Source organism: Bactrocera latifrons, unplaced genomic scaffold (genome assembly GCF_001853355.1).
Source record: "Bactrocera latifrons isolate USDA-ARS-PBARC rearing strain unplaced genomic scaffold, ASM185335v1 scaffold_1023, whole genome shotgun sequence".
In the NCBI taxonomy this organism is placed as follows: domain Eukaryota; kingdom Metazoa; phylum Arthropoda; class Insecta; order Diptera; family Tephritidae; genus Bactrocera; species Bactrocera latifrons.
The window spans coordinates 43080-52989 of record NW_017534435.1 but is presented as its reverse complement, the minus strand read 5'-3'; the positions used below and the strand labels follow the sequence as shown (position 1 = coordinate 52989).

General features: G+C 36.8%; 1 protein-coding gene and 1 long non-coding RNA gene across 2 annotated transcripts in view; both read left to right on the top strand.

The window, feature by feature from the left end:
- Window positions 1-812: 812 nt before the first annotated feature.
- Window positions 813-2103, top strand: LOC108968181. The gene is made up of 3 exons (XR_001993314.1): window positions 813-1117; window positions 1180-1436; window positions 1628-2103. It is a non-coding gene; the product is annotated as an uncharacterized LOC108968181 (long non-coding RNA).
- Window positions 2104-4072: 1969 nt separating this feature from the next.
- The window catches only part of LOC108968186 (transcription initiation factor IIB), a gene marked incomplete at its 3' end in the record, with an annotated part of 41073 nt that continues 35235 nt past the window's right edge, over window positions 4073-9910 (top strand). Inside the window, 2 exon segments of the mRNA XM_018932022.1 lie at window positions 4073-4109; window positions 4177-4591. Of these exon segments, the coding sequence (XP_018787567.1) occupies window positions 4090-4109; window positions 4177-4591 (435 nt within the window).

The following is a 9910-nucleotide window of genomic DNA, read 5'->3' as shown; positions in this document are numbered from 1 at the left end:
TAAAAATAAATTAATTTTACAAAAATTTCGAAAATATTATGAAACAAAGTCAACATATAATTTTATTTTGATTGATAATTATCTTTTTTGACTATGTTATAGAAAATTTAATTTTTGTTATCGACATATTTATTTTCATCCAAGTTTAAAAGCATCTCTGAATTATTAAATGTCATAGATTTTGTGACTGTCACTTACAGAATAGCAAAATCGTCTCAAGTATCAAAAATTTTCTCTATCAAATTTAGGGACTTGAGACTGTATCACCGTACAGAATCGCACGGTAGGTATATGTTTAACATCGGTAGTTCTAGTGTTAATTTAGTAGAGCGAGTATTAAGACGGTTGTCTTATATTGTAAAAATTAAGTAAATTTTAAAAACAACATTTTTCCAAAAAAAACGAATGTTTAGTTTAAGTTTTATATTTAATAAACTTATACCAGTATAAATCAAAATATCATTGCTCATATTATATTTATTATTTTAATTGGTTTATAAAATTTATGAGACAATTATTATATAGTAGTCCAAACATATGAATTCTTATATTTCCCGGAAATACATTTGTAAAACAAAGGATCTTTCTCCTTTTTTTATTTTCCAGATACACGATTTAAACAGTTCAAGAGCTAAAATCTTTTTCGGAAATGATTATGTTATGATAACATATGCCCACATACAGATTTGGCAATGGCAATAGCAATAGATTTGAAAGATAGTATGCTCTAAATTTTTGCCTGTCGAGATGACCCGAAAATGTATATGTAATGTAATGTGTATTGTATAAACCCAAGATTTATAGAGAAAGAGATTACGCAATGCGCATGCTTGCTTTCGGTTAGCTGTTCTCGATGACGTCACGGTTGACTTATATTCGCCCGCGCCTTTGATTGTGAATTCGATTTGTATTTTCGGGTGTAGTATTAATTGTGAAATTTTATATTTTTTAAAATGAGTTATGCAGTGTTCGGATGCAATAATAACAATGTTAAAAATAGTGCGACGAAATGGAGATTTTTCCATTTCCCTTGGGATAAAACAGTACTAAAATAGTGGATTCATTTTTGTGCACTTCGCGCCAGAAGCCATCGAAAGAAATTTGCAGTTTGAAATGGGTAATTATAGCATTTTAATTACAATAATTTTTTTTTATAACCAAACACTCTTTCTCTTTAAGTTCGCGGAGTCTAACGAAGTTGCTACCTAGCGCTTTTCTCACGTTAACCAGACTAACTCCTGCAGACGCTAATGAAGGGCAGAAAAGGATGAAGTCTCGTTTAAACCAGGACGTTTTAAAAATTTGTTTGGCGAAATCAGGCTAAAAGGCGGTCTTCACGATTACCCTGACAGGAAGAAGTTCCATCAAGACAGATGGAGGAAATGTTGAAGTCGACAACACCCCAGATATGGAAGGGAATTACTTATCTCTAACCGGTAATTATCAAAATATTAAACGTACATAGTATTCCTAAAACTACAGAAAACATTCTTATATGAATATGTTTTCATGTTAACAAATGCAAATATGTACTTACATACAAACTAATTGTTTGAATACCAACCACTGTTTCTTATTATAATTGTAATAATAATCTTAACTAACAATTTATTCCATTTATTTATAGGCATGTATGTATGTTTATTATATTTTTGCAAGTAATATTTTTCAACGTGTGTCAGTTGATCTAAATTCCGCTGACCCAATTGAAAAAAATTATGACTTGAAGATTCTCAACAACGACGGGCCTGTAAATTTGGCATGGTACATCTGCCACAAACTTGGTAAAGACAACCCCGAAATTTGTGCCAATTCAGAAAATTGTTCGTCTTATACTTGAGTGGATCACCTATCTAAAGGAGGACTTTCAAAACCAACAGATATGTTGATGGAGCATATGAGAGCCTTGCAAGCAGCATTTGACGACTTAAATGGTACTGATTTGCATACACATATGTACAAATGACGTCCAGAAGCACTTAGATTTAAGTAATTTTGTTAATTGTAGCATCAAAGTAAATTATTGGTTTTCAGAGCTAGAATGTATTTTAGGATTTGTTCTTTAAATAAAAACTTGATTGAGAATATGTACAGCAAAAAAAAAAAAATTAAATAAGACAATAAATTGATAGTTGATCACAAAATATTCAATATTTTTATTTGCATAAATGTATGTATATAATTGAAACAAACACAGCAAAGAGACAAAATTAAATAGTGCAACGATAATACAATGAATTGAATATGTAGGTAAATGTTCACTATAAAATAATCGAATATAGATATTTTTTATGTTAATATTAACTTTTATTGRTGTTAGCTTTTAATGATATTCATGTTTTTGTATGCCTGCAATACAAAGTTCATTCTTATTGCAAAGAAAAACAAACAACCGAAAATCAGCTGATTGTACGTTGGTTAACCGGGACGTAGATGCGCAGAACGATTAAAATTTGAACTCGTCATTGCGCAATCTTGTTCCCATCATTCTTGGTATATACGTACAAGTAACAAATCCCATCATTTTCACCCATACATACACAGCCGAAAGCTTGTAGAATGACAGAAGTTACATTAAGAATGCAAAAGAATGAGGGAAGACTCAGGGCCAAAGTTCGTTAGAGTTTCTTAAATATTCTACTACTAAAACGGCCAAATGCCTTAAAAAAGGCACGAGTGTGTTGCCGTGTTATGCTATCCAATTTATTATTTTAAGACCGTTTTTTGTTAAATTTTCAAATATATTTCGATTATTAAAATTCATAAAGATTAAATTTACCTAGTTTGGATGAAAATTGTATTTACTGTATCAAAATATTGGTAAATCTTTTCTATTTTATTAAAAATATTTGAAGAAACTATCTATTTTTGTTTATATTATTACAAATAGTTTTGTTTAGTATTGTATATTTTATATGTGTGAAAATATGCCTCTTGGGGAACCTAACACCCAAAAAATATTGCTAACGCGCCTATACTGTAACCTATTTACTATTTTTAAGTCCTTTTATTCAAATATCTGTGCCGAAAAGTCAACTATTTCGATCAGGTGATCTCAGCTTTTGACGACCATATAATTCTTTTCTTAGTCGGCTATTACACGAAGCAACTTTTGTTGCGGCAKCTCTTAGTTTATAGGCGAGGGACGATGAGGAGAGGAGAATTGTGCCGAGTTTCCAGTGTTCAGCAACTCGCTTTGTGTTCTTATTCGTAACAGCTCGTTTTTCTGCATTCGTGTTCTTTCTTTCGTAGTACATAGTTGCATTTGCGTATATTATTTTGAAATTAATATTTTGAATATATTTAAAAAATGTAATTTCATCTTTTGGTACGTAATTTGCAAATATGTATACAAATATACATAATATAATATAAATATTTTAGAAAATGGAGTATGACGAAAAAATCGAATTAAGTAAAGATATTGTGAAATGTATGGAGGAAGCCATACAAATTGATTCAAACAAGATTTCATACATATTATTTGGACTACAATAAAATAATTGTGGCATAAATTTTTTATACCAATTAATATAATAAATTTAATAGGAGGAATTATATATTGATTTATGCTTGTATAAGTTTATTAAATTTAAGACTTCGCTCATTCCCAACACAATTTGCATAATTTTTCTGTAAATTAAAAGTATTGAACTCAATATAAATTTTTTGGCAAACTATTATTTTGAAAATGTATTTTACTTTTATAACATAACATAACCGTCTTAACACTCGCTCTTCTAAAGTTCATATTACCGAAATGAAAATGCCGTCGGCATATGTGCAAATGGGATATATTGCCTCTTCGAAATTTTCATAGAAATGAAAACTTTGCCGTCAAACTGCTGAAGTGACAGCTTATTGCTTACAATATATGGAAAAATATATTGTAAGCAGTAAGCAATATGGAGTATCCACAGGCAATAGGTACGGCAATACAGTTAGTAAGACATATATTTTATCCTGTCGAGATGCCCCGTAATAGAAAAGTTTCTGTGTTTTTATATCAATATATATGCAAAGAAATTTTTTTTAAGAAGTCTTTAGTAATTCTAACTACATATTAAAATATTTTCAGTAAAAAAAGAAATGTCGAGTATAAATAGTAGGTGAGTGACGCATGAGATTTGTAATATTTATTAATACTGAAGGTGCTGTATATATGATCATATTAAGATCCGATGGCAGTAGTAAATTATGTTGCTACGCTCATCCTGAAGCACCATTAATTGAGGACTACAGAGCTGGAGACATGATTTGCTCAGAATGTGGACTTGTAGTAGGTGATCGTGTTATTGATGTAGGTTCGGAGTGGCGTACGTTTAGTAATGAAAAAAGTGGTGTTGATCCAAGCCGTGTCGGAGGAGCTGAAAATCCATTGCTTGGTGGGGGAGATCTCTCAACAATAATTGGACCGGGAACAGGGTCTGCATCCTATGACGCATTTGGTGCACCAAAATATCAAAATAGACGCACAATGAGTAGCTCTGATAGATCATTGATTTCAGCCTTCAAGGAAATATCTACAATGGCAGATCGGATAAATCTTCCAAAAACAATAGTTGATCGCGCTAATAATCTCTTCAAGCAGGTAGGTGAAGTGTCAATTTTCTTTGTAGTAGATGTGAATTGGTTTTGGAGATATTAACAAAGGGCAATATTGCGAAAGAACGCCAATGCGGAATTCGAATAACTAATGTGTTATATGTACATATATATCCTGTCATTTGGGGTATTTGTTTTCTTTATTTCTATTGGGTATTCTGTAAAATGCATAGCTTGCAAATAACTTCCAAAAGGAAGTGTGTTGCCTTACTTACAATGTGGCAATATTTTTAATGAATTTTTACATTTTTGTTTTTGAGCGTCGTTATGTTAATAAAATAGAACTAGAACTATCTGTAAAATATTGCTGAATAAATAAGCTTTTAAAACCATTTCTTGTTTTTTGAAAACAGTTTACATTTCTTTAAAAAAATATCACTTCAACCAATTGCATACTTTTGCCCGACTTTGGATGTGAGCCACTGTATATTTTTTGTAAAATTTTTTAGATAGTATGTGTTAAGCTTTATAACTAGTAAGGCGATTCGATTTTCTGCACTAATCGAACTTCTTCGTTCACTTAATACAAAGTGTAGGACTGAGAATGCCCATTCGACGGACACATGCGTTGCAGGTGTAGCCAGCACAACCTGTGCTAGTGCACTTCTATGCGGAATCTTAAGCTGCAAATCATTAAAAAATTCCAATATTTGAATTTAATGGCAAGAGACCAAATGTTACGTCGAAGTTTTCGATGTCAGCATAAATTTTGAAACAGGATCTTTTTGCTTTCTAACACTGTCTGCAAATCGCCCAAAAATGCCGAGAACGCAACTTCTCTTCAGATGAGGATGCATGTCGAGAATTGACGAGACAGGGGAAGCAAACATCTCTTCACGCATATGAGTTTCGAGCGCTGGAACATTTCGTGTTGGCCTTAAGTAATAAAGCGATAATAAGCATGAAAAGTTTCTTGGATTTAGTTTAGTACAAGTATTAGTTTTTTCGCTCGTTTGATACGATATTCCTCATTTTTCTTCACATTGAGTCAATTTTTTAATATCCAGAATTGTTCCACTCATTGAAAATGTCCAAAGGTTTCGTTGTTAAATGCGGTCTTAAGTTTGTTGAATGATTGACGGGCAATTTAATTCCGCAAAAATTACAAATTGACTTGTTCTCTTCCAAATTAATTTTAAAGAATTGGTGCACATTTTTATTCATCTCTCTACCAATTTTACACAACAAATATTTCACAACTTCACACAATCAATTCACGATCGCAATTAATATATTTCGTCCCCAAAACATACGCAAAGGACTTTTTGCTTCACTAAACACGACAAAACGGTCTTGGAACAACCAGAACCAAGCAGTATAGAAAAAAACGGTTTCGCTCTTAGCGCGAGCGAGCTCATTCAAGAACCCATAAAACGGTTGCTCTCGGAGTCGGAGGTGGCACTGATTATTAGTTAGAATGCAATCCTTTTGTTATTGTACGACCAAAAATAAATGAATGAAAGTTAAATGTTGAATAAAAGTTATTTTTGCACTATTTAATATAAAATAAATGGTTAGAAATGATTTAGTGAGGTGTTAGTGGATATAAAAGTTAAAAATATAACCATAAAATTCATTATAAATGGGAAAAACACGCATTTTAAATATTTGAATTTTTGATCTTTAAATACAAATATCTCAAAAACCATAAGTCAGCGGCAATTGTATGTATATATATTCTTGATCTGGGTATGTACGGATAGAGGACATACCCATTTTAACTCCTAAATCCGGCGGAGCTATTCTAAAATGTACCCTTACGAATGATTTGGCGCCGCGATTTGACGGTACGGATTCGGATACAGAAATTAGTCAAGGTTAAAAAATGTATACATATATTCACTACTAAGACTGGATAAATAACATTTTGTTCAATAATGGGCAATGTTACGATTCTTTTGGCGCCGCGATTTGATGGTACTGATGTATGGAGGAGGTCCTCAGGATTAAAAAATGTACACACATATACCTTCCTTTACCTTTACAAAAACGGTACCAATCAAGTAAAAATTGCTCAAATAGTAAAATGTTCAAGTAAAATGGTGTACAATGCCATCAAAAATGTTAAGAGTGATCCAAATTTGTTAAAACAAAACAAAGCAAAACAACCCCCCGCTATTGTCGATAAAAAAAATATTAAAGCGCGTTTGTCATTCGTTCATAGCCATAGGATCAAAAGATTTAAATTTTTGGAAAAGGATACTTTTTACGGACGAAACTAAAATAAACCGGATTGGTCCTAATGGTCAAACATATGTACATCGCGAAAAAAATCAAGAAGTCAATCCAAGGTACACCAAAAATCGTAAAACCCCTAGTAAAGATAGAAGGGAATTTTTATTACAGAAAACTAAGAAATTTTGGGGTACTTTAGTTTTTAGTGAGGTAATAAATAGTCTTTCTACATTATAACGATTCTACTTCTTCTAAATTTATTATATTTAATATTTATTTATTTATTTATTTACAAGAATATTGAAACTATAACTAAATTACAGAACAATATATAAAGTAGAAGCTATGGCTTGATGTTGTTGTTGTTGTTTTAACGGTTATCAGTCCCCGTTGGGATGGTGAGGGTTATCAGTGTTGTCGATGTCAATTAACGGGAGGCCCAGGAAACGTGCTGTTTCGACGGGGTCGGACTAAAGGGAAAAGGGTGTTAGATTTGTGGGGTTGGTTGGCCATGCAAAGAGGTGGTCAGTGTCATGCGGAGACTCGTTGCATGCAGGACATACGTTGGGTATGTCAGGGTCTATTCTGGATAAGTTGGAGTTTGACCTGCTACAATATCCAGAACGAAGTTGCGCAAGGGTCACTCGCGTTTCTCGCGGCAACTCGAGCTCTTCGTCTGCTATGGGTGGTGATTTGACTTCAAGTACGCCATTCACGGGGAGGTAGTCGGTGAAGCAGAAACTGCTTGGAGAGGAGTTCATTATGCTCCTTAACTGGGAGCATAAGCGTCTAACTATATAGGTGTTCGATGGGAGACATCAAGATACATCCCGTTGTTGTTGTTGTTGTAACGGCAGAATTCTGCCTAGTTGACAGTCCTTGGCCGGATAAAAATCCGGGTCCGTTCCGGTTTTCGTAGACCCGACTGTCGTGGGAACGGAAGAGGCTTCCCGTCGTGGTCCGGAGTACTGTATTCTGGCAGGTCTGTAGTTTCCTCATCTGCGTGCCACTGCATCCAGGCGACCATGAATGAATGAATGAATGATGAGGAATGCACTGCGACCTTTGGTCTATTGTGCCCTCATTAATGAAGTCCAGTAGACTGCTTGGGGTTAGCGAGACAATGCGATCCCTATCCGGAAACAACACTCCAAGGGCCTTGGCTCTGCGTCTACAGACTGCTGTGCAGTCGATCAACAGATGCTCCGGAGTTTCACGCTTCCTGTCGCAGAAACGGCAGTTGGCGCAAGCTGATAGGCCCATGCTGTGCAGATGCTTATTCAGCTTACAGTGGCCAGTATATCATGCGACTAACAGCCTGAGTTTGCTCCTGGGRAGGTTTATTACGATTTTGAACCTTTTCAGGTTGTAACCTCCCATTAGCAGCTTGGCGTGTCTCATACCATGAGTTTGTCGCCAGTGCTCTTCCCTGCCTGCTCTTTCTTTTTTACGGAGCAGCTCCTTCATGGTGTCGGGACAAACTCCCGTAAAGGGTTCGTGTCCTACCATCCTGGTGCAGGCTGCGGAGCGGGCAAGCTCGTCCGCCAGTTCGTTGCCGGCTATGCTTCTGTGACCAGGCACCCAGATCAGGTGTACCTGGTTTCTTTCCGCAATGCTGTTCAGCCCATCCCTACACTCCTGTACTAGTAGCGATTTGATCTCGTAAGAGGAGATCGCCTTTAGCGCCGCTTGACTATCGCTTAGAATGGCTTTTCGCTTATTGCGATAGTTGCGATGGAGGTTTATTTCTATACACCGGCTTATGGCAAAAACTTCTGCCTGGAAAATGCTCGAGAACTCACCCATGGGTATGGAGAGCCTAGTGCGTGGGCCCATAATCCCTGCGCCGATTCCCTCCGACATTTTCGAGCCATCGGTGTACAACCTCATCGTACTGTTCCTCAACAACAGCTCGAGGTTGGAGTCGTTCCAATCGCCTTTGCTACCGAGGGTAATCTTAAACTTTTTCCTTAGGTTAACCTTTTTGATAGCACTGTCCCTCGGGAGGAGGGCCAATGGTATATTGCCACTTATCTTTTCCATCCTATGGGAAGAGATTATCTTGCCTTTTCCACACTCCTCTGCCGTTATTTGCAGAAGGGTGTGCTTGGCTACCTGACCGATGACCAAATGAAGCGGAGTAAGTTCAGGAAGAACCTCCAGTGCTGCCGTTGGACAGGTGCGCATTGCGCCCTTCATGCAGACACAGGCCAGCCGCTGTAGCTTTAGTAGCTTAGTCTAAACCGATGTTTGCAACGCTACTGACGCCCATGCTACCGCCTCATATGTGATTATCGGTCTCACTATGATGGTGTACAACCACCTAACTATTCTTGCCTTACAACCACAGAACCTTTCTGCCAGCCGACTGCACACCATTAGGACTTTTTTCGCCCTGCTTCCACCTCAAAGTGGATTCTAGCATCAAGCCGAGGTATTTGACACTATTGGTCATCCCTATCTCACTGCCCCACAGACAGAGATTTCTAAGACCGGGTAGGGTCCTGCGTCTCGTAAACGCGATTACTGACGTCTTGGAGGGGTTGATATTCAATTGAACCTCCCTACATCACCCCTTCGCTAGGTTGAGACCTCTTTGGATCAAGTCACAGAGGGTGTCTTCATATTTGCCTTTTGCCATAATTACAATGTCCTCCGCATACCCTTGACATCGGATCCCATTGTCTGTTAGCAGTGTTAGCAGGTCGTCTACGACTAGACTCCATAGCAGGGGTGATAACACACGCCTCTGTTGGCAGCCTCTTGTTGTGCCGAGACGAATACTGCTATCACCTACTGTGGTCTCAGCAACCCTTGAGCGCARTACGGCTTCTATCCATCTACGCACTGGTGCCGCCACATTCCTTTTCTCAAGTGCCTTTGCTACACTCTTGTAGGACGTGTTATCAAAGGCTCCTTCGATGTCTAGGAACGCGCAGAGCATCACCTCCCCATGCTCCAGTGAACTCTCTATTTCAGAGGTCAGCTGGTGCAGAGCAGTGCTGGTAGATCTGCCCGCTCTGTAGGCATGTTGAGCCGCATGCAGCGGTGAACTCTTTAGCGCCTTCATCCTTATTTCTTGATCCACGATCTTCTCCATGGCTTTCAGTAGGAAGGACGTTAGACTTAT